Source organism: Pungitius pungitius, chromosome 1 (genome assembly GCF_949316345.1).
Source record: "Pungitius pungitius chromosome 1, fPunPun2.1, whole genome shotgun sequence".
Lineage (NCBI taxonomy): Eukaryota > Metazoa > Chordata > Actinopteri > Perciformes > Gasterosteidae > Pungitius > Pungitius pungitius.
The window spans coordinates 15,295,802-15,319,599 of record NC_084900.1 but is presented as its reverse complement, the minus strand read 5'-3'; the positions used below and the strand labels follow the sequence as shown (position 1 = coordinate 15,319,599).

Here is a 23,798-nt window from a genome sequence, read left to right as displayed (position 1 = left end):
TCCAGTCTTCTTCAACCAGATGTTACATGAACTAAATAATCCTTATTCAGCGCTTCACTAACTCACGTTATCGCTTTGATTTACATTTATCAACTGTATTGGAGGAAACATCTTAAGTAGGTCGATTTGTCAGATGAATAGAAGCATGTTTCTTATACTCCACAACCCATTCTACCGTGTCAAGTATATTGAAAAGAACAAAGCAAACCATTTAAAGTGAAACTGAAAGTACAACATTGCCCTTTAATAGATGACACAAAACAGGTTTAATGCATATACTGTGAACTTTTACTTCTAACAAAAATGTTTGCAACAACAAAATAGTTTTTAAACTTCATTTCCTTTTTCAAAATGTTACTTCTTCCAGAAAGTCTAAATCTAGAAAAGTAATGACAAAAGTTATCAAAATACAATTGTCATCCTGTTTAGGAATCACTTCTGTTAACAGAAAGAAGCGATGCAGATCTGAAAGGACTCTTCACTTCTTAGGAGAGCAATCCTTGGCCTGGTGAGCCTGCAGCACGGCGATGGCCTCGTCCACCTGACGGGACAACGAGCGTGGATTACTAATCAATCGGTCCATAACAGCAAGCCCCCCCACACACACAATCGTACCTTAGAGTGCAGGGACTCGGGGGTCTCCAGCATGTGCAGAAGCTCCGAGTTGTCGATCTCCAGCAGCATGCCGGTGATTTTACCAGCCAGGTTTGGGTGAAGGGAATGGATCACTGGGTACAATCGCTCCCCTACGCATCAGAGAGAAATCGGTTAATGACCGAGCCGCCTACAGCGACACGGGGAGCAGCCGTGCGGACTGAGGGCTCACCGAGGAGCTGTTTCTGATCCATGGGCGGAGCGGCGGCCAACATGGAGGTGGTGAGCGGCTCGTGGTGGAGGTGCACGGGGGGCTCCATCACAGGAGCCGGGTAGACCTGGAAGAGCAGAAACCCGGAGGTAAACGCCCCGTTTTGTTTCCCCGCGAGTAGAATCAAAAGGAGTGGATGCAGCACCTGTATTCTGCTCATGGGCGCGGGCAGAGTGACGACCTGCTGGACGTTTCTCACCGCTGGCGAGTACTTGTACTGACCCCCCCTGGCCACGTCGGCGCGGCCTCCCCCGGTCTGGGTACCGATGTTACCTAGAAGGAAAAAAAAAAAAGAAAGACGCGTGCTCGTCAGCATCTGGCCGCCAGTGAGGGGCCGGACGCTGCCGTGTCGCCGCACTCACTGGTCTTCTGGGAGGAGCTGAGGATGCGCGGGGCCTGGGTGGAGGCCTGGCGCACCGTGGCGATGGGGGTCGACCCGCGGCGGGGGCCAGCCGGGCTGACGAACTGCGCAGAGTAGGGCCCTGAGGACGGGAGCGGTCGACATTGGCGTCCATCTCATTCACGGCAGCGTGCGATAGAAGAGAGCCACTCACCCTGCATCCGGGGGGGCTGTCCGGTCCAGCGCGGCACCGGCCGCATGTTGCCAACGGCGTTCTGGTTGTAGAAGGAGCGCGTCGGAGGCTGCTGGAATGTAGCACGTTCAATAGTACGGGTTAATTCACTTTAGAGTGAACCGAGTAAGCTCTCCTGTCATTTAAGTTCCATTCAGAGCGAAATTGTGTGTGAGCTTCTTCATTTTATCGACTTTAAAAAAAATAATTAAAAAACAAGAGGTAAAGAAATTGTAAAAATATCACCATCAGTAAAACTAGAGACCACGACCTTGAATGTTAAAATAACCCCCAGAATGAAGGAGCAGTTTGTGTTGCTTTCAAACGCCTCGGGCCTCAGCTTACTTTAATTACTAAACGTAGGGAACAATAAATACTTTTACTTTATTATTCAAGAGTAAAACCGTATATACAAAAGATTGTTTGATGTTTGGTTCAGCTAGAAAAAGAAAATGCTCTTATTGCATTCACTGTTATCTGAGAAAACTAAATTGATTTAGTGCTTTTATGTGTCATTGTATTCTGTGTGAAAAAAACTTTATGAGATAAAAGATTGCTTTTTAAAATAGAAATCGAGAGGTTGGCCCTCCACTCAATGTACTTGTTGGTCTTAGCGTGACGTAGTACCTGAGGCACCGTCATGTAGTACCCGGCCTGCTGGTACGAGTCGATGACGGGACTCGTCATGGTCCTCAGGGACGCCAGCCTCTGCATGTACTTGTTGGTGAGGATGGCCTTGCGCTCCTCCCTCCGCTGAGCCAGCGCCACGTACAGCGGCTTGGTGGCCACGATCCTCCCGTTCATCTCCGTCACCGCCTTGGTGGCCTCCTCCGGTGAGGAGAAGCACACGAAGCCGAAGCCTTTGCTCTGCGAGCCGTCGGTCATGACCTGACGAGGGAAGGGGTCAACAAGGTGGTTAACGGCCTCCAAATCTCAAGCCACGGAATTATTCAATGAAATAAATGCTTTAACTAGTGGGAATAATCAACGGTTATTTTATGACGAAACATTTTTTTTTTAATAATGTATAGCCAATAAAATCAGTGTCTGCCCCTGGTTACCTTGGCACTGGTGATGGTGCCGTAGGGGGCGAACTCCTTCCGGAGGCGCTCGTCATCGATGCCATCGTCCAAGTTCTTCACGTACAGATTCACCCCCTAAAAGCACGTTTACTGATCACGTTCCTGTTTGTATGCGATTTAACGGTTTATATTTTGTAAAATATAAAGCGGCACAGTAACGCCTTAACGTTATGAAATCTCAAAGGTTCTCAGCCAAACTCCTTTTATAAAGTAACACCTACATGAAAACAAGTTACAGCACTATAGACCCTAAACCTGTATTATTATTACCTAATAAGTGAAATATATGATAAACCACACAAGGAGACCTGATAGCGCTGGATGCGATCCTGTTTGATCTGGTCAAACTTGCGCTTCAGCTCCCCTTGGCGCTCCAGGCGCTTCTGAGCCCGACCCACGTAGAGGACTTTACCGTTGAGGTCCTTTCCGTTCATCTCGTCCACGGCCTGCAGGACGAACGCAGCGTTAACGTTATCGCCGTTATTCAGACTAGAGCACGTCATACTTCCCTCATATTGACCACGCTTTGTTGATCCACGGTTCACCTTCACGGTTATTGCATATCTATTTATTCACTACTACACTTTACATTTGCACATACTCTGCATTTCGTTGCCTCAGTACTTGTACCCTGTGCAATGACAATAAAGTTGAATCTAATCTAAAGAACAAAAAAATAACTATGCGTCTCAGATCTGCTAATCTGTGTGTTGATTACCATGGCAACGTCGGAAGCTTCAAAGCATCCACATCCATGTTTTCTTAACCATGTGAAATATACAATGTTTGTGGTTTTTACTGAAACGCGATTAATACCTGAAGCTCCGAGTCGTCAATGAATCAATGGAAATGTGTGGCTGCACAGAACAAACTACCTTCTGCGCGTCCTCGTGGTCGGCGTAGTTTACGAAGCCAAACCCTCGGGATCGGCCCCTCTCGTCCTTCATCACGCGCACGCTGAGGGTCCTCCCTGAGAGCACAGCGCTGAGTGACGCCTAGTTCCTACTCCATTAAAGGATAGGGTTCAGCGATCCATCGACAACTTACCAAACGCAGTAAAGATCTCCTTGAGCTTCTCGTCGGTGTAGTCTTCACCAAAGTTTTTGATGTAGACGTTGGTGTACTTCATGGCTTTGGTGCCAAACTCCATCTCTCTCTCCTTACGCGACTTAAAGTGGCCGACGAAACTGGACAGAACCAGACCCGCCGCAGTGATGACACAACAGGAAGTAAATACGACTTGAAAAAGGTTTAAGAAACACCACTTGGATACAAAAACATCTGTTGGACAAAATAACTAACTCCTGTTCACCATAGATTTCCATTTGACAACAAATTAAAATGTTCCTCCTCCTGTCATGAATGGAAAATCTGATTAGTCATCGCTTTCTGATGATCTCTTTTGTCTTAAAATAAATCACAACACACACAAAGACAAAGAGCTAGACACAGGTCCTACGTACTCACTGACCTACGCAGGGACAACTGACATGTTTCCCCCAGAGAACGCGCCTTTGGGTTGACAATGCCAGATTCCAAATGATTTCCTGTCTTTTGACTGAGCAAAAAAAAAATGGCAAGGTTCATAAAACTTACATACTTAACGTACATTATATATATATATAAATAATTAGATATATTCTGCTCTACTCTTTTCCTCAACTAGCTTTTCTCCCAAACCTGTTTGGATGGTTTTTTGATCTACTCACACTTTCCTATCATTCAGCAGCATTCCGTTCATGGTGTCAATGGCCCGGTTTGCAGCCTCGTGGGTCTCAAAGTGAACGAATCCGTAGCCTTTGGACCCTTTCTCATCACAAACGACCTGCGGAGACAAAATGCTTCAAAACGGGCAAATCACAGAGCATTTGCAGCCAAAGAACCACAGCGTTCCCTGTGGACAGACAGCAGGTCTCGGTCGGTTCTGGAGTCAGATTTTGCGCGATGGGCAGCAGAAGAACACTTGACTGCTAGCGACAGCTTCTCTTCAGCGATGTCGTCGCTTTGCAGAGCGTTGGATCACGGCGCCTAAGCTCATTTCCAAAGTGCCTTTTCGTTTTGCTACAAAGCGAATAACTTTACGTAATCATGTCTCCAGCTTTACATGATCTGTTGAAACATCCAATGACAATAAAGAATTGAAAGTTTACGCTGCACAGTCTTACATGTGCAAAGCCCAAGATACATTTCCTCTACCTCTAAATGACGACCCTTAATGTCCCTGATTGTATTCAACAGGTTTATGGATGTAGCTCACAACATTTACATGTTATGGGTTTATTGCACCGCTCACTTTAATTTGAGGGATTTTGCATTAATATGCTCACGTCTGATCAAAAGAATATGAAACACAGGCTAACTCAATGCATGGAGGATGTGTGTATGGTCAAACATGTGCTTAAATAAGCAACAGTGCGACACCAACCAGGTAGTCAGTAACCACGACGACCACCGAGGACACTTACCTTGCAGGACAAAATATTGCCAAAGGCTGAGAAGGTGTCGTACAGCGCCTTGTTGTCAATGGACTCATCCATGTTCTTGATAAAGATGTTTCCCACACCGGACTTCCTGAGTCCCGGGTCCCGCTGAGACCACATTATACGGATAGGCCGACCCTTGATAACGTCGTAGTTCATTGTGTCCAAGGCGCACTCCGCTGAGACGAGAACGACATCACAAAGTCATTCTTACACTCTCAAAAGGTCGTTTTTCATTTCTGGTCAACATGAAGCGAGACTACGTTTCTCAAAGCCAAGGACGCCTCCTCGGTAGGACGGGTGCTGAGGGAGGAGGTCGACACTCCGTAGCACACGATGGAACATTCCGGAGAGTGTGCTGAAGAGATGGATGCTTTTTAACTTTATTGTGAATATTCAGTACAATAAATAGTTTTAGAGGGAATTTCAATTGTTCACCCCCAAAATAAACAATTTCAAAAAGCATGTCATTAATAAAACTAATTAAAAAATAGGATTTTTACAATTAATAGAATCCACAAATGTCCTCAACAATACCAGAATAAAAAAATGTGCTAATTGCAAAACACTTTGACACAACATATCAGGCTGGAAAACAATTAAAAACAAATTCCAGTTTAATTCCGGGGGTCAGGAAATGCACGGTGCACACAGGAATGCTTCTAAATCTCCTAAACGAAGGACTCGGTCCTCAGTAGAATTTGAAGGATCCTCGACTTTGGGTCATGCTTGAAATTCAGCCGCTGAATGGTCCTTCCTTGACTTTGAGAAACAGCCTCTGTGGGGGATTCAACTTCCTTTTACCTAAACAGAATGATCCGATTGGTTGAGCAACAATCGGGGTGACAATGTTTTTTCCCCACACTCTTCGTGTCCAGTTCGTTTGATAAGTGGTGAGAATCAAACGTCTGATTCTCACATATTTATATTGCTGCAATATTTGAGGGTATTGGCTGATTTCCAGTGTTTAATTAGGTTTTTCATGCTGTCCAGTGTACATTAATCATAATCAACGCAACCCAGGATGTCCTATTGAACAACACTCCATGATGATGCCATTGGAACTTGCATCCAGACAACATCAAACCTCTTCTACATTTTATTCATTTTAAATTCCATGACCATTGCCACGGGTCCACAGGGGGCGACACCGCGGCCAGTACACTATTACTTCCACAAACATTTTAACTAAATATTGCATTTCTAAAATTAATAAATGTTAAAACGGGTACTTTACCATCAGCCGGTTGCTGGAAGTTGATGTAGGCATAGCCCAGAGATCTGCGGGTGATGATGTCCCGGCAAACACGAATCGACATGATTGGTCCGGCAGGAGAAAACTTCTGGTAGAGCATGGCCTCCGTGACGTCGGGGTGCAGGTCGCCTACGTACAGAGAGGCGAGGGGGTACGCTGGTCCACTGCCGTTCATCTTGGGCGACAGTTCAAGAAGAAAGACTGTTTCAGGCATTACATGGTATGGCTTTAAACCTTTGACATGCACAGACTTTATCCTCGGAGTAGCCAGTTTGTTGTTAGGTACAAAGTTAGATCCCACGCAAAGCTTTATAGTCAACAACTATTTCTACCTTTACAGACTCACACATCTTGTCCAACATTGTGGCAGCCTGCATTAAAAGCATTATAAAGCGGCTCAAACGCCACCTTGTTTTGATTTTTGGAGCCTCAAATTAGGAACCAGCAACCAAAGCTGGGTTTAATTTGGGGATTTTTGCAGCCACACCGCCTATTTAAAAAGAGCTGAAAAGCACTAAGATTAAGAATTGTTTTCTAACAAATAGGGCAGCATGAAACTAGGACGATATTCTGATGGTGCTTCATGTTTGAATGACAGATAATTGCAGGTCATTTACAGGACATGTTTTATGTGGCAGTGACGTTCGTTCAGCATTACGTGGTCGGTGGGAGGTTCCTTTGTCAACGATGTCAGGGTATTTAGGGACATGGACCCTCATCATCCGATCATTTGAACGGAAGGTGCATTTCTCGAAGTAGTCAGTCCGCTGATGCGCTCTGTCCGCTGTTTTTTTTAATTTTATTTGCTGACTTTTTCCGGGGGGGGGGGGCACCCTGTTTTAGTGATGGGAAACTTAACTGGCAAATAATCAGTTGCAGGCTTTATAAGCAAATACAAAACCCCTTTGTATTAATTTGTAAATACTCGCATGAAGACATATATCACTTTATTTAAGGTCGCTGTGTTTTGCCATATCCTCAATAAAGTTAGAAAAAGCATATACACCAAACCCATGGTCATGAAGATACTCATTCAACGTGACATGGACTTTGCATGAGGAGGAGGGGGGCTCTGTGTCGCTAAATACCCAACTGAGATCAGCTTGTGCCGGTCTGAAAAATGATCTGACCACCGACCAATAATAATATGAAGCCGTATTGGCAAAAATAAAACTAAAAGTTTTTCTTTATCAGGGAGTCAAATCCCTTACTAATGCTTGGGACTGAAAGTTGCTCGTTAAACAGTTTTATAAGACGTTCTATATTGCAACTTAACTTAATTAACATTAATCAAATAATTTATGTTAACGTAGCAATACTAATAGTAACAAAGTAATCACGATGTTGAAACAATTACACATTATTTTCCCCCAACATACGTGCATATCGAAACCACGTGTTATTAAGAGGGGTTAAAAACGGTTATGCTAATGTAAGCTAACGTTAACGAATAGTTCATTTTGTGCGGCGACAGGGTGTGGCTAGGTGCTGGGGGTAAAATGGGTCATTGATTTTTAAAAATCACCATCTTAAATAAGTTTTAAGCACATATCATCGCAGAACTTTGTTTGAAGTATCCATATTATATATGAATGTAAGTACCACAGAAAAGTAACTGAAGGCTCGTTACGTTAAACTGTCGCATGCTAACGCACTTAAGCTAGCTGCCGTTAAGCTTAATTCACTGTTCACACGCCTCTGCTTCGCACAATGCACGTTTAAGTTGAAGCAACGGTGAAGAAGCAGCGAGTTGAGATGAAGTTACTTACGGCTGGTTTTAATAGCTGGTGCGTCCTGTTAGTGATGCGGCGGGTTTCACAGCAGCGGGTAGTTTGCCCTCATGGGCGCCGGGGGGTTGTTTTCGTTTAATTACGACCGCGGAACACCTGCAGGCGTTTCAATTAGGGCCGGAAAACCTGGCGTGATAACTCCGCGATAAATGAGAAAGTAGTCCCCACTTATCGAGTTTCTTTCCGTCGGCGAATCCAAGCGGTCTTTATGAACTTCCAAATGAAACTAAATTTCCTTGAGAACAAAAAAGAAGACGTAACTTGTCTGTTATCTTAAACGAAACTTTATTTCACTGAATGGTCTTTGACACTTTCCTATTTCTTACATGTATAGTGAAACTAGAATGGTATTAAGATACATAAACACAAAGCTAGAATTACACCAACCATTGTTTATCTCCATTTGCCATTGCTTTTTTTTGTTTTAAGAGCTATTCTAAATTTTTCACAACCACGTGTGTGCACTGGGTAATAGACTGTTACAGAAGCAAATTTTTAGCCATAAGACTTGTCAGTAAAAACAAAGCAAGATACCTGATATACAGACAGGCTTCGTTCCACATTCACTAACTGCATTTTCATCAAGCATAATAAACTGACATGGATTTTTTTTTTCCTCAACAGAAGATTATTTCAATTCATTGGAGCATTTTCAGAGTAAACACTGTCAGCTATAATGTGGAATGGTGTCTTCAACTACAATATGTGGAATGTAGTGGTGAAAAAAATGGTATTGTGACACTGAGCTTCTTCCCAAAGTGAGGACTTGAACTTTTCCCAAATTGCACCTTCAAAACAGACCTGATTTTTTTAGGCGATTGTTCACACCAGCTACCCTTAAAGCAGAGCGATGCACCTGGGAGAAAGCTGACGTCAGGATTAAGTTATCCAAGTTTGTCTGGTCTTCTCTTTCCCTTTGAGCTTTCTAAAAAACCACAATCAGATGCTGCAAGAGAAAGCCAGGCACAGATTTTTTCTTATTTTTTTCTGGAGAAAACAACCGCTTTAAGAGGAATATTTTGCAAGCAGGGTTGATACAGTGTGGTATGACATTTTCAATTAACATCAATAAAAGGTTACTTTAGGTTTTACATACAGATGATAGTCAATCTTGCAAAATACATGGAACCACATTTACGCACATACAATTTCCATTGTACTGAGATCAAGCAGCACCTGAACAGTGAGTAAAACTACAATAACAAGCAGTACTAAGTTCAAAAATAAAATACAAATTTAAAATGAAAAAAAAAACGCACTGCCTTTCCGAAAGCCTAATAATGTGGAATGTGTGAACAAATCTAGCCTGACAATTTAAGGGGTCCCTTAAAACTTTGAAAACTGTGAATTTGTGAACATGACCAAGGAGCATTACACCAAGACGTCAGTGTCACAATACAGCCTGCCTCCTTTCTGTATGAGCCCACAGCAGAATTGCAGTTGGATGTTAATACAGGATTGTACGTGTGCCTGGAAATTCACAAAAACAGGGTTGTTGTGAAGCAAGTGGAACGCCTGCCATCACAGTGTTGGTGGAAATCAACTGCCAGCATAATTACCATACAATAAAACCTGTAAATATCATGAGGAATCACAAAAGAGAAAGTAACAAAAAAAAAAAAAAGAAAGAAGCACAATAAACTAGCTGGGACAAAGGGATTTGGAAGGACGATTTGAATTTACAACAACCAGCTCCCTCCCACCCTCAGACCGCGCACGCACACTCACTCACTCACTCACATTCTTTCACGCTTGCTCTCTCACTACATACAAACACACACAACGCCAACTAAACAACAGCAACATGGACTCACTAATCATTAAAACATGTTTCCACAAAGTGACTGAATCTGCTAACTGAAAATGACCCGGTCACCTCCCAGTGAACTGAGAGGGGTGAACTAGTTGGTCGGGAGCAATTCAGGCTGCTTGTCATACAGAAGTGGGAGGAGTTGATGGAGTGGAGGGGATGTATATAAGCTGTCTGTGTTTAAGATAAGAGTGTAGGTGGATGAACAGTGCAATTCCATTAGTTTTCCCCGTCTCCGGTCTCTGCCTCATCTGCCTGGTTTTCTGATGTCCACAGCTGGGAATAGAGACAGGGAGACATTATGGTTTGCTTAGAGTAAAACGCCTGCATCAAATCTGGAGGGGAAAAAAAAAAAAAAAAAAACTCACGGTCAGGTTGTCCCTTAGTAGTTGCATGATCAGGGTGCTGTCTTTGTAAGAATCCTCGTTCAAAGTGTCAAGTTCAGCGATGGCGTCGTCAAATGCCTGAAATACAAAGATTGCAATGGTTATATAAACTTATAAGAATCCAGCAGCCTCCTTTAAACACTGTGTGGCATTGACAGAACATCTCTTTGAGCCAGTCAGCTCTGGAAAATAAATAGCTCAAAATAACCCTCCAAGGTTAATTGATGTACAATACAGGATCTCACAATGAATACAGTTTACACTGCCAAGAAACAAAGATGCTTGGAATTCTGGCGGCTCAGCAGCGGATTCTTCTGCAGCAGCGAGTATAACAGGATGTTGCTGGTGGTGGCTGTTAGTTTTTAATATTCTTGGGCTCTCGCAGGCACCTCCTTACACCAACATCACTGATGCTCTGTAGATAAATGGGTAACAATTCTGGCTACTTTTGCGTCATGTTCACAGTTACAGTTAATGGTGTCAAAAGTATAACATTGGGCTTTAGTTCGTACCCCCTTGGCCAGGGCGCAGGCCTGGTCCGGGTTGTTGAGGATTTCATAGTAGAAGACTGAGAAGTTGAGGGCTAGGCCAAGCCGGATTGGGTGTGTTGGCTGCATCTCCCCCTTGCTGATGTCAAAAGCTTGCTGGTACGCCTGCTGGGAATTGTCCACCGTATCTTTGTGTAGAAAAACAGATCAACAGATAATTAACCGTCAAGGTTTAAAACACATTTCGAGCACCATGATTTATTTGAAGTAATCATCAGGTCTGCCAAACCAATTTAAGTCACTTTCCCTTTAGCTTTGTTGCAGCTACAACTATTTCCTAAGGAAAATATCTGTCTCTTTTGGTGCTAAATGATATACTGTGTTCAAAATACGCAACTTTGACAGCCTGCACTGTATGTCAACCGCTTTGTGCCGCTGGTGGAAACAAAGTATTCATTAACGCGGCTTCTGTATTCTGTTACAGTACATGTTCATAATATTGATCCATGTCGTCACTTACCCTTCTTAGTATCCCCAGATGCAACCTCGGACAGGTATCTATAATAGTCGCCTTTCATTTTCAGATAGAACACCTTGCTCTCAGCCGCAGTTGCATTGCTAATAAGAAAGTTGTCCAGAAGCCCCTGAAAACAGCAATCAAATAGCTGTGTTAATCTGGCTAAATCACACACTGGCACTATCTTTACAAGTAAATGGAATTGGGACCTTTTTTTTTGTATACACCAAAAGACATGAGAAAACCCCTTACGAGCACATCATGGCAGATTTCCTGAAGCTCGGCTTCGATCTTCTCCCGGTATTCACGTGCCATCTGCTGCTTCTTGTCGTTGCCCTCGGTCTTCTGCTCGATGCTGGAGATGACTCGCCAGGATGAGCGGCGTGCTCCCACCACGTTCTTGTAGGCAACAGAGAGAAGGTTGCGCTCCTCATTTGACAGCTCTGCACCTTGCTCCGTCACCGACTTCATGGCTGCAGCCATGTCATCGTAGCGCTCAGCCTGCTCTGCGAGCTTGGCCTTCTGTACCAGGTCGTTCTTATCCATTTTCTAAACTGTGTGGCGTGGAGGGGGGGAAATAAAATTAGTTTAGGTTATGTGCATTTATTCGAAATACAATTGCTCTCACATTGTCTATTCATTGGACATTTCGGTGTAATGTGGTACATAAATGTCATGAACTGGTTTTATTTAGCCTAGCAGACGAGGACACCAGACCAGGGCAACATTGCATCCAATGGAAAGTGAGGATAAGCAGTGCAAACTGGGCCCGCTTAGCAAGTGGGTCAACCCAACACACCACTAGCTACGGTTAGCTGCTAGCTGCCGTCAGTTTGATAGCGATCGTCAATCCGTTATCGTCTCGACTGCCGCTGCTAACGTCATTATGACTGAAGCCGCTTCCCCAACGGTCGTTGCATCAACCGTGATACCAAATGTGGGACACGCGAGGGTTCCTAGTGCGGTGAAATGTGTTGTAAACGACAGTTACTACGCAAACCCGAAGCCTTCCCGGGTCAGGTTTTAACGCTAGCGGGATGTGGTTTATATCGCTAACCGATGACCACGTTAGCTTTTTTTTAAAAACGCGATCGAACTGATCCGCAATTAGTTTCGCTTCCATGCATGTTAGCGACCCAACGGGATCAGACAACGTTATTATCCCTAATCTGCCGTATTCGAGACTACGCAAAGCGAGCGGAGTGGCTAACACTAGCTAAGCTAGCGCTGCCGATCTAACGGAACCGTTTATTAGCTAGGCCAGAGTGAGCAGAGGCGGACTCTAGTTTGTAAAAAATAAAATAACAACACCACAAAAAAAGGACATGGGTGTCCGAAAATCCATCTAAAAAAAATACAACGAACACAACATAACAGTCTTCCCCTGCAATGTCTTAACAGTGCTTCGGCGTTTAATTCATTTCCCACAGCTGTATCACGGCCCGCCCGGGCGGACGAGCCTGTCAGAACAAAGTGTCATGGAATCCGTCCGTTGGTTAGCTCGTTAGCGCTAGCCTGCTAGCCTGCTAGCGAGCTAACGCCACTTGCCTTTCAACAAACCCCCGCGAGCTCGGTCCGTTATCGTGACGGCTTTCTCAACGAGATTCTAACCGGCTACTCGAACATTGAGCTCAGCGTGCAGATATGGTATCATAAAGCGCTTTGTATAGGTACGACGTTATTACACTTACAATATTGTCGACTTTAAGTCCTGCTTCTCTCGCTCTCTCTCGCTCTCGCTCCCTCTCTCTCTCTCTCTCTCTCTCTCTCTCTCTCAGCACCACTTCCGCTTCTCCAGCACTTGTGTTTCCTCGTTCCTCACATCTGCCTTACATAACGCAGCCTTCGATCACGGGCTAAATAGGAGCATTTGTGTGCAAGATAAAGCCGCTGCTTAATAGCACACATGTGCGTTCTCCATAACGGGCTCGTAATCTACCACGGATCTTCTTTTTTAGGGTAATTTTCGCTGTGTTTTTTTTTTAATTAAAAAAAATATTTTAGAGAATAATTCATGATAACTTAAGATGCTTTCAACGAATACAAAATTGTTGCTACCCACGAAAGGCCAAAACATTTCAAGCCTTGGTGCTTTAAAATGGGGGGATGTCTGCCTTTAGACACGTTGCATAAATAAATAAACAATTATGGGCAGGAAATTAGAAGGCTCTTATTGGTTGTTATTGTGTGGATGCATATTATCAGTGACTGAGACTCTTTATGTGTGGGCAAGGTCAAAGGTAAAGGTCAGTCTGCGATTTGCTCAAGGGAAGTTAATCGGTTTAACAAAAAGATCAATCTTCCCATAGCACAAGGAAGAGAAAGAAATGAATCGTAAATTAATCAAATGTTATAAAATAGTGAGTGCTGGGAAACATCTTGTAATTGAAGGTGCAAATTCCACAGATATTGCTCAAATTGTAAAATGAAAAAAAAAATCCTCACATTTGAGAATCTGGAACGAGAAATGTTTTTTCTGTATAAAAGAGGATTTGTGACTTTTGACCAAAATAAATGAGTTATCTGCTAATCTACTAATGAATTAATTTACTAATCGTTATTTTCTACATTTAAGCAATAGGTGACCACTCAGTATATAAACGTTGAATGTTCATAGTTGTATCATCTCTCTGCATGGGATACCTCACATATAATGAGAATGGAACCTGTATTCATCAGGAAACAGAAGAAGACACCCAATGGAAAGGGTTAAGGATGCCCGTCGTAACTCTCCCTCTGGTAGAATGTTTTATCATAATACACAAAAGGGATTTCAGCTGCACACCAAAACTCCACCATGATTAATGAATCAGCACTAAACAAAATACTCCATCAGCCTATTTACAAGCGGTCTTATTCTACAGAAAATAGACCTCTACATCTGGAGGTTGTTTTCTCCGCAGCGTGTGTGTTGAGCAGAACAATCAGATCTCAGCGATAACGCACGAGACATTCTGCAAAGGAAACTCCAGCCACCACATCCGCACCAACACGGAGGAGGTGACGCTGGACGGGAACCCCGTCACGCTGCACCCAAACAGCTTCATCGGTCTGCATCAAATGGTGCAACTGAAAATAACGGATCTGACGGAGACGAAGCGTTTAGAAAAGGCAGTTCTTATGTTACAGTTAACATCCTCAATTCTATTGTACAGTGTTAGATCTCTTTTAAGCGGACAGAAAGTCACGGGGTTACAGAAAAACTATATTTATTCAAAGTTAGTTTGTTATTTACTGGCAGATTTCAGTGTTTCTACATACAAAGACTTTCTGTAATTTATTTTGTTGAAATTACATTTTTTTCAGTGAAGGGCTATGCAATGACATTTACATCAATACGAGACCATTGTTGAGATTATTATTACTCCTATTGCTTTTTTTGCCTCTTCAACTCAACATCATATATTAAAGATACACTTGCATGCCTCTGCATCCTCTTTACACCGTTGACTCCTTCATAGAGTAACTGTGATACGGTGAAGTGAAGTACAGTCCGGCCTGCTGGAAACAAAGCAGCGCGCGTCAGGAGTCCCACGTGTCCTTAGTCCTCCTCATCAAGTCACTTGGCTGCCGTCTCATTAGGAACCACCAGACCGTCTGCGAGCTTCTGCTGGTATTCCCGCTCAGATTGTTTTCTTCGGTAGACATCATCTGGGGGAGAAAAAAAGGAGCATTATAAAACTGAATGGGAGACTTTGAATGCAGATGAGGGTAAGGATAAATCATATTAATAATAACTGCAGGCCATTCGGGAAAGCAAATATACAGGTTCGCACACAAGAGGATTTTTCCTTGTGTTAGTTGTCCTGAAGTGCCACATCTGGAATGAATGGTTGTGAGTTCAGTGAGTGCAGCTCTTAAATGGGACACACATGTGCAACTGATGTTTGCAGTGGTGGACATGTATTCAAGTATTGCCCCAATGTACTACATTTGAGGTACTCTATTTTTTATGCCGCTGCAGAGGACTTTCACTCTGCTAAAGTTCCTTGGCCATATTGTATGAAAATTTACTTCACATTTTTCCTATAAACGCCATTAAATTGTCTTATTGTCATTACACGAATACAGTTTTTCCTCCAAGGTCAAAGGTCATTCAATTTTGGGCCCATCCTCTCCTCCTTCATTCTTTATCACTCATTCCTGGTCACATGGACAACAAACAAAATTGTTTATGAATGAAATTTTAAAAACTGATATTTATTGATGAATAGGTACCTCAAAGAGAGAATAAAGAATAGGGAAGACTAAATCATGAGAGTTTTGGTTGTAGGGAAATTACGTATGCCTCTACAAAATATACCATAATCCATTTATTTCTCTGTGCAGTCAGCTGTGCATTCAGCTTCCTGATCGATCGAATAGCCTGCACTGTGTGTCCTTTCCATCACTTTTACCGCATTCCCTATTGGAGGAGAGGAAGGCTTTGATGAACATCTGTCCCCTCACAGCCCTCACAGTGACAGTGTGACTGACACGAGCAACATGCCAGTGGTTCACAACAACAAAAGGTGGCGCAGCCGCTATGACATAAAGTGATGGCACTGACAAATCATACGTTTGTCCTTTTAACTGTCGTTTATGGTCAGCTAACAAGCTATAACTAACGTTAGCTAACGCTAGCTTAAATACCAAGTCAAGAGACGTACGTTTTGCCGTCGTGAACGAACTTGATGCGTTATACTCACAGAAAGTCTCCTTTCCTATCCTCACGTTGATCATGATCCACTCCATGACACCTCCGACGCAAAAGAAGATGGGGAGAAACCTGTAGTTACCGAGACGTTGTTTGCCCGGGACGAGGCTTAGTAGATATTTGACTTTATCCCGCGTATTAAACATCGTCGCTGGATGTAAACAGCCAACAATGCGGCGGTGAAACTACGCGGTCCCAACGGTTGAGCGTACGAGGACGTTTTAACGTGTCCTTTCCACTCGTTACGAGCGCAACGGACGTTAGTGGAGGGTGCGTTCGATGCGAGTCCTCGCGTACAGCGAACGAGCGGAGACGCGTGTAATCTCGACACGCGTGTTGCGGAAGCTACGTTCTCAAGTCAAAACGAGCACACCGGGAAAAGATCGTCACATCCGGTTCGCGTCAATAAGCACACCGAAACGCAAAACAAAATAAGATCCAAAATAAATGTAAAATTAAAAGAACAAATGTAGAAATAACGTCTCATAAAAGCATGATATATAGAGAATGAGACCTGCACTATGGACACCTTTATGACATTTTCAAAAAACTGCATTGTCTTCATATTGAAAGAGACATAAGAATGTGTAGTATCTTTAATGTAAATTGATACAGTAGTGTAGTAAATTTGGTTTTCCTTTTCTATTGGGATTCAATCAATTATGTACAAAACGGGTCACTAAATGGAAATTCTATGACGCCACCATAAAACTGAACTCATGACTCACAAATGGATTTATTTTAGCTGGAATGACCAAACACATCGTTGAAATGAACTCTTAACTAGAACATCATGATGTAGAAAAAGCGCACAATTAAACTCCAACACAGGACACTTAAGACACATGCGACGACGACTGGGGCCTACAGATATAGTATCGTACTAGGAAACAAGAGAGCTAACTTCAAGATCTACTGTTAGTTGGGCTAAAGATAATCAAATTGAGATCTAAAATAAAGTAATTTTTGATTTTCTTCAGTTTGTCTGTAAACAATCTCAGACCACAGCCACCCGTTTATGAGCATTTTATCTTTCATATAAACAGATGATGGTATCGGTAGAACATTAAATATAAAAAGAAAAGAACCAACATCTTTAGCATCATTTGAGCGTAATAAAATAAATACAATCATAATCGAAACATTGCTATAGGGTCTTCATGAAATTAGTGTCAAATTAGTGGAAGCACAGATCATTTGTTTTTCTTACACTACAACAGGAGACTAAATCATAATTCCCATTTCATTATTTTTATGCCTTCTGTCTGGACCTTGATCTTTGATCTAAAAAACAGAGATCAAAATAAGTTCCTTTTTTGATCATGGCCTGTGTAATATGGAGACAAATTAAACAGTAATGTCCCCCGCAGTTCAGTCCTCGACTTTGTGAGCCGGCCTGCAGAAAGTCCAGTGATGCTCCACCGTGTTCTCGTTGGCGCGCTCGCTCATGTGATGCACGCGCGTGTTACGGATGGTGAAGCCTTGTTTCATGATGTAGTCCATGAGCAGAACCCTCAGGGACACCTCTTGGTGATGGTCACATGGTCCGAAAGTGAACGACACCTGGCAGTCCCTGGTGTCCATCATGTGTTTGTTCCACTTGGTGAAGTTGTTGGAGATGCCTTCCAGCAGGCCGTGAACCTTCGTGGTTATGGTCAGCTGCGTGATGATGACCGCCACCGGGTTTGAATACTTTGACAGTTTCCGGGTGCTGGAGAGCTCCACGACCTGCTCGAAGATGTCGGGAGGGTACAGCGGCTTGGGGTCGTTGAGGCACTGGATCAAAGGTTCGATCTGGTAGAAGTCCGCCTCCTTCCTCAGGAGGTCCGTCTCCGTGAAGTCCAGGGGGAGGGTGAGCTCGGACGTCCGCAGGAAGTTCAAGATGTACCTGAAAAGCGTCCCGTCGCGATCAATGAAGTAATTCCCTTGGGAATCGCGGGTGGTGGGGAAATCCCCCCTGAACATGGCGCCCAGCATGGAGTCCGGATAGCGCTGCAGGGTGGATAAACTGGTGGTGTACAGGCAGCCCCCCACATTCAATGTAACAGGAGAACTCATCTGGGGGAAAAAGAGGAACGGAGAGACGATAATGAGAACGCAGGTTGTTGTATTTCAAATGAGCATTTGCATGCTGCAAATGTAGGTTAATCACATGAATGGTGTGTATTTCCGGAGTCTGACGCAAAAGTTTGTGTGTGCATGGCATTATAAACCAAACATCTGAAATGTATCCTATTCTAGTCTGGTCTTCTGTCCATCTCTTACCCTATGGCCCCAGTCTCCATTATCCATTTGTAGAACAATACCCACTTGGCCAGAATCAAAATAGAGAGGGAACAGATACGCTTTGGCTTAATTCAATACCACCTGTGAAAAAACAGTCACATTAATATGAGCTGTAACACAGATATGCAGAATATGATTGACACGATCATGTAGACTTGAGTCAAATCACGTGTTTCCCCAGTAGAGCAAGCTACAGACGATCGTTGTGGTTTCAATGAGCATTCTGTACACATTGCTCGATTATTCGCAAATCCAGGCTAGAGATTTTTCACTTAATGTCCATTAAACAGCTGTTTGACATCAAATCGCATCATCGTTATCCTGACCGTCAAGTACGCAGGAGGGAAACTAAATAGTTTCCATGCAACCTGGCGGTTTGATGGACAGCTGCTGGATAAATAATGCTTTGTCAACAGCTGTTTCAAACGTCTATTAGAATTAACGTTGACCCTCGCACAGCAGAACATCGTGTCACTACCAAATATGCAACTTAAACGTGGCGTTACTTAACTTTAGATACAAACACTTCCATACAGTATCGATTATTCAGCAATAACTAAAACTAAAGTAACAAGAAAGACGGTAGCTATCCATCGTTAATGCATTTCACTCTTTCTGCTGTGATAAAGAAGCTAACGGAGCATATTTCCAAAAGAAGAGAGTATGACTGTTGCACATTTAAAATACAACGTTACGTGCTGCTGATGCGTCGATAATCCACCGAGGAGGGGCTGAGACAAGTCGCGTTAGACGCACTGCGAGTACCACAAGTGAAAAAAGGGCTTTATCGCACACCTAGGTAGCTGCGAGCTAGCATGCTAACGCGGCTAACGCGGCTAACGGCGGCAGCCCACGAGCCGCTCCTCCTCGCGCGCGCGGGGATCCCGATCACACAGACAGGAAGTAACGTTTATTTTATTGTTGTTGTTGTTGCGCCTGTTTGTCCTTTCTAGTTGGGTTTGTTATCCGGAAGTAACCCTTGGTCGGTGCTTCACGTTACCGTTATGGATGTTGGCCGCTGGTCCTGCGGGGCAGCTGTGCGGGGCTGGTGCGGCGACGCTGCGCACACCACGTGGTTGTTTATGACGTAGGGGAGAGGCGGTGCTGCGGCGACCACGCACCTCTGCATCCACGCACGGATGCATGAATGCACTCACACGCACACGTAAATGCAGCATTGGCTTTTTTTAAACATTATTTTATTATAACGATGCAAGTTACTACACAAATAGAATGTGATTCATCTTCTAGTAAATGCAAGATCGGAACACTATAAATTGCTGTCATGTGTTGAGCTTAGATATCTGTTTGTACATGTCCCTTTTGGGGGAAGGAGTTCATTCGGCTCAGCAGGATTTCTTCACGCCCCCCCTGGCCTCTTGCTGCAAGATGATGAACTCCAGGATGAGTTTGGCGGTCCTACAGGGCCTCTCCATCACCACGGAGTGTCCACAGTTCTCCAGCAGGTCCACTCTGCAGCCGGGCAACGCCTCTGCAATGACCGCGGCTCCGGAGACGTCCACCACCTTGGACAGACGCAGAGGTTACTCACGGGATTCAGAGGAGACGCCCAACGTCTTGTTGCAAAGCTTTTTTGTCCCACATGATTCTTTTTAGGTTCAGAAGCCAAAGCCTCCACTTGTGTTTTGTTGAGTTTGTATCACCTGGTCCTTTTTGCCCCATATGACTTGCAAAGGAGCCGTGATCAGATGTAAGTGCTCCTGCAGGGCATATCGCGATGTCTCACCAACAATCTCCATAAAGACTGTTAAAAAAAGGAAACCCATTTATGCACCACGCTCACATGGGAACTTTGGGAAAAAGTGTGTGAACTAACCTTCTTCGTAAAACGTGTTGTGAGGCTCCCGAACATCTACTAGCCCTTGAAGAATCTAACAATGACATCACATGTGTAAAACAGCAGCGATACAGATGCTCATGCAAAAGAGAATCCCATAATGCTCTGGAGCCGAGGTCCTGACCTGCTGAGGGATTTTAAAGCGAACATGAGAGCAGAGCCTGAACATGTCCTCCATCTCCTCGGGCGTGGTGGGGATCAGCGGGATGTTGAGTGTGTAATTGCTGTGCTCCAAGTCCTGCAGGTGATTGTCAAATTTGGTCTCACAGGGGTGTCTTATACCTGCAGGATTAGAAAGGAATGATGGGAAAATAAACAAGGCGAGCCACAATAGAAAAGGAGACAATACTGAATGGGTTTTTGTGTGCTATTGTGATCATGCCAGGTCACTGATGATCAAACGACAGGCGGGAGATCAAATGTGGCTCAGCAGCTTTCTGAGGGGTGCACACACACACACACACACACACACACACGACTGACCGTCTGGACAGATGAGAGTCATGCTGCAGATCTCTGAGGGGTAGCAGGCTGCGTAAACCCCGGCCACATTTCCCCCCATGGAGGTCCCGACCACGTGGAAAGGTTTCCTGTTCAAGCGAACGGTTTCCACAAACTGAGAAGGTAAAAAAAAAAAAAAAAAACTAAAAACCACAGATTTTCAGTGAAATGACAGACACAAATTGCTTCTTGTGTTTCTACCTCCCCCCCCCCTGTACCTGATGGATCCGTCTGACCTGCCCCCGGATGGAGTAGTCCTCTGCGCTGGTGCGTGTGGTTCCCTCGTGACCGGGCATGTCCACGCACACGATGTGAAGATGCTTTGGTAAATACTGGAGCAGAGCGAGAGGAGAAGGTACTCGGCTTTAAGTGACTCGGTGATACCTGATCACTCAATACGTGGCCTTTGAACTTAATGTGGGTGTAACATGATTGGACAGAGATCTGATTGACAGCTCATCCTTTGCATCGCGTCCACATTTACCCATTGAATTCTATCACATTCGGTCAAATCGTATATTTGTAAACTCCTTGAAATTGAAAGCCTTGAAATGACGTGGAAATTCAAACCACGTACCTTAAACAAAAAAATCCCTGGGTTTAAATTTCTCACTAACATCACTGCGATCTTTTAAAACTGACTTTTAACCCTTAAAATCTGATGGTCTCTGTGTGATCTGGGTTCTTCTTGTCACTGCTCCTTCAAAATAAAAATGAGTTTCTATCACAGAACCCCCTGCCCCCTCCCCCCTGCCCCCTGCCCCCCAGACCTTGACCACGCTGAGCCATGTGTCTTTGTGTGCAGAGAAGCCGTGCAGCATCAGGATGGAGGGTCTCGTCCCCGGCTTCCCTCTGCAGGCGAAGCAGAAGCGATAGCCGCCGCAGTCGGCGTAGCGCACCTGTAGGCCCAGAGTCCTCCTCCAGTACCTGGAGAGGAAGCAGGTACACGCGTGAGCCCCTCCGCCCCCCCCCCCCCCCCCCCCCCCACTACACAACACGGACACCACGCCTCCACGGACTCACGGTGTGCTTCATAAAGGTCAAAAGAGTCGAAGGATTTTTCCTCTTGAAGGAACAGATCGTGGAGGCTCGGGGTTAGAATTTAAAAACACATGAAGCTTCAATTAGAAAACTATAAAGTAAAAAGTAAAAAGGCAAACTTTTTAATTATACCTTTTTCAGATTTTGGACTGTTTAGCTTCCATACGAGTCGTTTTTTCAGACAAATATAAAGAAAACACATAAATACACATTTGGCGGTTTCATTAACTACTTTGCATTTATCTGTAGATTTCTTCTAAACTCACCAAAAGTTACCGTTAGATAATTCACAATTTACCATTTCAACATTCATTTACAGAAAATCTTTTTTTTGAATGTAAAAACTCAACCAGGGGACATTTTATTCATGTTTATATGTTTTAACCTTTTCCCCTTATGAGGGTTGAAATCAGACGCGTGTTGATCAGAGCCACTTTTTGCAATCAGTAATTTGTCATTTCCTGTCAAACACGTGAGTCATAATTATCAGCGTGGCTCAAATCAAGGTCGTGAAGGCAAAGAGCTCACCAGTAATACACCTTGATGAGCGCAGAGGGCCACAGCATGAAGGAAGCCACAAAGGCGACGATGGGAAGAGCCAGTGTCCCCCCCGCGATCACAAACAGGTTCAACACGTCCAGGTCCGCCGCCATGGCCTTCTGCACAACACACACACGCACGCACACACACACACACACAGGCTGTGGGCCGAGCGCACAGACAGCGTCCAAAGATGCTACAGCCCCCGCTTTAAATAAAACTTAAAACTCACTTTTCAGAGGAGTCGTTTCCCTCCTGGCGTGATTCTGTTGGTCAGTTTTCCAGCACGCGGATGTTTGAGCTCGTTTAAAAGGTGATGTGGAGCATAAACAGTCAGGTAATCTTTGTTACACAATCAGAATGAAATAAAAACACCCGGGTGGAGAGCAGTTAGTCCAGATGCTTGCTCTGGATAAACTTATTGATTATTAAATCATTGGGGGGAAAACCGGGCCAATCTTTTAAAGTGAACGCACAACAGGAACCTGTTTATGAGACCGGTTCCCCGTCCAAAAACACACAAATAAGAGAAACAAATACAGTGAAGTCAGCAGAGGTAAAGTAAGGCAAAGTAAAACACAATGAGCTGACAGTTTATTACTTATTTAAGGCGTATGACCACTGGCCAGAGCTGCAGTGATGCAAAACCTCCACCAGAGGAGCTTCACTGGGTCCCTTTCATCTCACCAACGCTTCAGGCCCAGAAGGCTCCACAGGGGGGTCACGATGGAGGCCGACTGCTGCTTCCTGATGGTCTGAGCAGGTTTCACTGAAGGGAAGAAGCAGAACCAATCAAGCTCAAACAAGAGCTCAATGATCACTATTTTTCATTTTTTGCATTCAAAAAAGTGGAAAGAAAACATTCAAAATCTACATTATGGGTTTTCAAATGAAAGAAATCTACTGGGGAAGATTCCTGATTATATCTTTTATTTCAAAGTAAAGTCTCGCTTTAATAAAAGCGTTTACCAAAACCATTAACATGTGTAGTCTGAATAGAAACAAAGCCACTGTTATTATGATGATTATTTCACAGCTGTACAGAGGGCTTCCACATTAATCAGATTGGATGCAAGTTAAAGCTACTATTCAATTCATTTTATTTTGTAAAGCATTTAGATGTGTACAGAATGAACAACGTGAGGCGAGAAGGAAACCTGAACTAGAAGCTACTGACCGTCCATTTCAATGTGCAGCTCCCCCCCCCCCCGTGATGCACCTCTGGCCCACTAACGATGACCTACATACGAACTGGAGCACAACTAAATGCACGCAGCGGCTCTGCAGAGGAGCCTCTGCAGGGTTTTTTTGGAGGGGGGGGAGGGGGGGAGTAGACCGGGACGAGAGGAGAGGTCACCCTCTACGTGCTCAGATGGCAAAGCTGTGCTCCGTCATCTTCCAGCCCCCCCCCCCCCGTGAGGTGTCACGTGAGCTCCTCATATTGTATCATTACATTTCCCATAGTGCTTTAGGTGATCTTATACCAGTGAAAACATTGTTCCCTTTCTGACTCCCTGAATCACACACTGTTCCATTAGAAGTCAGGAGGCGTTAAACAACGCTGTAGAATGGAATATACTTCTATTAAGTATGGACTAACAATCTTTGTGTTTTAAAGTCTACAAAGATGA

The 23,798-nt window shown here is 44.1% G+C and overlaps 5 protein-coding genes across 13 annotated transcripts; all 5 read right to left on the bottom strand.

The window, feature by feature from the left end:
* Positions 1 to 101: 101 nt before the first annotated feature.
* Positions 102 to 8,207, bottom strand: LOC119221865 (embryonic polyadenylate-binding protein-like). 4 transcript variants are annotated; one of them, XM_037478002.2, is made up of 16 exons: positions 8,024 to 8,207; positions 6,237 to 6,429; positions 4,985 to 5,178; positions 4,229 to 4,344; positions 3,991 to 4,077; positions 3,567 to 3,706; positions 3,395 to 3,489; positions 2,828 to 2,965; positions 2,499 to 2,594; positions 2,065 to 2,325; positions 1,420 to 1,507; positions 1,228 to 1,347; positions 1,011 to 1,138; positions 827 to 932; positions 616 to 746; positions 102 to 541 (listed from the first exon to the last, which is right to left on the bottom strand). In XM_037478002.2, exons 2-16 carry the CDS (start codon positions 6,427 to 6,429, stop codon positions 479 to 481), a joined length of 1,956 nt encoding a protein of 651 aa, XP_037333899.1. In that variant the 5' UTR covers positions 8,024 to 8,207; the 3' UTR covers positions 102 to 478. The 4 variants fall into 4 exon arrangements, with proteins under 4 accessions (XP_037333899.1, XP_037333898.1, XP_037333901.1 ...); XM_037478001.2 differs by having other exon boundaries at positions 103 to 541; positions 1,420 to 1,510; positions 8,024 to 8,206; XM_037478004.2 differs by lacking the exon at positions 3,991 to 4,077 and having other exon boundaries at positions 103 to 541; positions 8,024 to 8,205.
* Positions 8,208 to 8,305: 98 nt separating this feature from the next.
* Positions 8,306 to 13,028, bottom strand: LOC119221869 (14-3-3 protein beta/alpha-1-like). The gene is made up of 6 exons (XM_037478015.2): positions 12,937 to 13,028; positions 11,498 to 11,799; positions 11,249 to 11,372; positions 10,753 to 10,916; positions 10,223 to 10,318; positions 8,306 to 10,130 (listed from the first exon to the last, which is right to left on the bottom strand). The coding sequence occupies exons 2-6, from the start codon at positions 11,789 to 11,791 to the stop codon at positions 10,074 to 10,076; spliced, it is 735 nt and encodes a 244-aa protein (XP_037333912.1). The 5' UTR covers positions 11,792 to 11,799; positions 12,937 to 13,028; the 3' UTR covers positions 8,306 to 10,073.
* Positions 13,029 to 13,189: 161 nt separating this feature from the next.
* On the bottom strand, positions 13,190 to 16,284 carry LOC119221870 (ubiquinol-cytochrome c reductase complex assembly factor 5). The gene is made up of 2 exons (XM_037478016.2): positions 15,934 to 16,284; positions 13,190 to 14,896 (listed from the first exon to the last, which is right to left on the bottom strand). Exons 1-2 carry the CDS (start codon positions 16,085 to 16,087, stop codon positions 14,805 to 14,807), a joined length of 246 nt encoding a protein of 81 aa, XP_037333913.1. The 5' UTR covers positions 16,088 to 16,284; the 3' UTR covers positions 13,190 to 14,804.
* A 363-nt stretch (positions 16,285 to 16,647) lies between these two features.
* Positions 16,648 to 19,359, bottom strand: kctd6b (potassium channel tetramerization domain containing 6b). Of its 6 annotated transcripts, none has more exons than XM_037478009.2 (3): positions 19,228 to 19,359; positions 18,207 to 18,308; positions 16,648 to 17,999 (listed from the first exon to the last, which is right to left on the bottom strand). In XM_037478009.2, exons 2-3 carry the CDS (start codon positions 18,231 to 18,233, stop codon positions 17,313 to 17,315), a joined length of 714 nt encoding a protein of 237 aa, XP_037333906.1. In that variant the 5' UTR covers positions 18,234 to 18,308; positions 19,228 to 19,359; the 3' UTR covers positions 16,648 to 17,312. The 6 variants fall into 6 exon arrangements, with proteins under 6 accessions (XP_037333906.1, XP_037333908.1, XP_037333911.1 ...); XM_037478011.2 differs by lacking the exon at positions 19,228 to 19,359 and adding an exon at positions 18,949 to 19,221; XM_037478014.2 differs by lacking the exon at positions 19,228 to 19,359 and adding an exon at positions 19,023 to 19,221.
* Positions 19,360 to 19,412: 53 nt separating this feature from the next.
* Positions 19,413 to 23,366, bottom strand: abhd6b (abhydrolase domain containing 6, acylglycerol lipase b). The gene is made up of 9 exons (XM_037478005.2): positions 22,400 to 23,366; positions 22,156 to 22,286; positions 21,357 to 21,513; positions 20,805 to 20,918; positions 20,569 to 20,701; positions 20,210 to 20,367; positions 20,065 to 20,119; positions 19,892 to 19,992; positions 19,413 to 19,753 (listed from the first exon to the last, which is right to left on the bottom strand). The coding sequence occupies exons 2-9, from the start codon at positions 22,278 to 22,280 to the stop codon at positions 19,574 to 19,576; spliced, it is 1,023 nt and encodes a 340-aa protein (XP_037333902.1). The 5' UTR covers positions 22,281 to 22,286; positions 22,400 to 23,366; the 3' UTR covers positions 19,413 to 19,573.
* Positions 23,367 to 23,798: the final 432 nt, after the last annotated feature.

Coding starts and splice junctions, on each gene's coding strand:
- LOC119221865 (XM_037478001.2), bottom strand. CDS start 6,429: ATGAACGGCAGTGGACCAGCGTACCCCCTCGCCTCTCTGTACGTAGGC. Junction 2,595..2,827: donor ATCGCATCCAGCGCTATCAG/GTCTCCTTGTGT, acceptor ACGTGCTTTTAG/GGGGTGAATCTGTACGTGAA. Junction 933..1,010: donor CGCCCATGAGCAGAATACAG/GTGCTGCATCCA, acceptor CTGCTCTTCCAG/GTCTACCCGGCTCCTGTGAT.
- LOC119221869 (XM_037478015.2), bottom strand. CDS start 11,791: ATGGATAAGAACGACCTGGTACAGAAGGCCAAGCTCGCAGAGCAGGCT. Junction 10,917..11,248: donor ATCTGGGGATACTAAGAAGG/GTAAGTGACGAC, acceptor TTCTACACAAAG/ATACGGTGGACAATTCCCAG. Junction 10,131..10,222: donor TACTAAGGGACAACCTGACC/GTGAGTTTTTTT, acceptor CTCTATTCCCAG/CTGTGGACATCAGAAAACCA.
- LOC119221870 (XM_037478016.2), bottom strand. CDS start 16,087: ATGTTTAATACGCGGGATAAAGTCAAATATCTACTAAGCCTCGTCCCG. Junction 14,897..15,933: donor GATAGGAAAGGAGACTTTCT/GTGAGTATAACG, acceptor TTTCTCCCCCAG/ATGATGTCTACCGAAGAAAA.
- kctd6b (XM_037478009.2), bottom strand. CDS start 18,233: ATGGATAATGGAGACTGGGGCCATAGG. Junction 18,000..18,206: donor ATGGAGACTGGGGCCATAGG/GTAAGAGATGGA, acceptor TTTTTCCCCCAG/ATGAGTTCTCCTGTTACATT.
- abhd6b (XM_037478005.2), bottom strand. CDS start 22,280: ATGGCGGCGGACCTGGACGTGTTGAACCTGTTTGTGATCGCGGGGGGG. Junction 20,919..21,356: donor CATGGCTCAGCGTGGTCAAG/GTCTGGGGGGCA, acceptor GCTCTGCTCCAG/TATTTACCAAAGCATCTTCA. Junction 19,993..20,064: donor CAACACGTTTTACGAAGAAG/GTTAGTTCACAC, acceptor TTTTTTTAACAG/TCTTTATGGAGATTGTTGGT.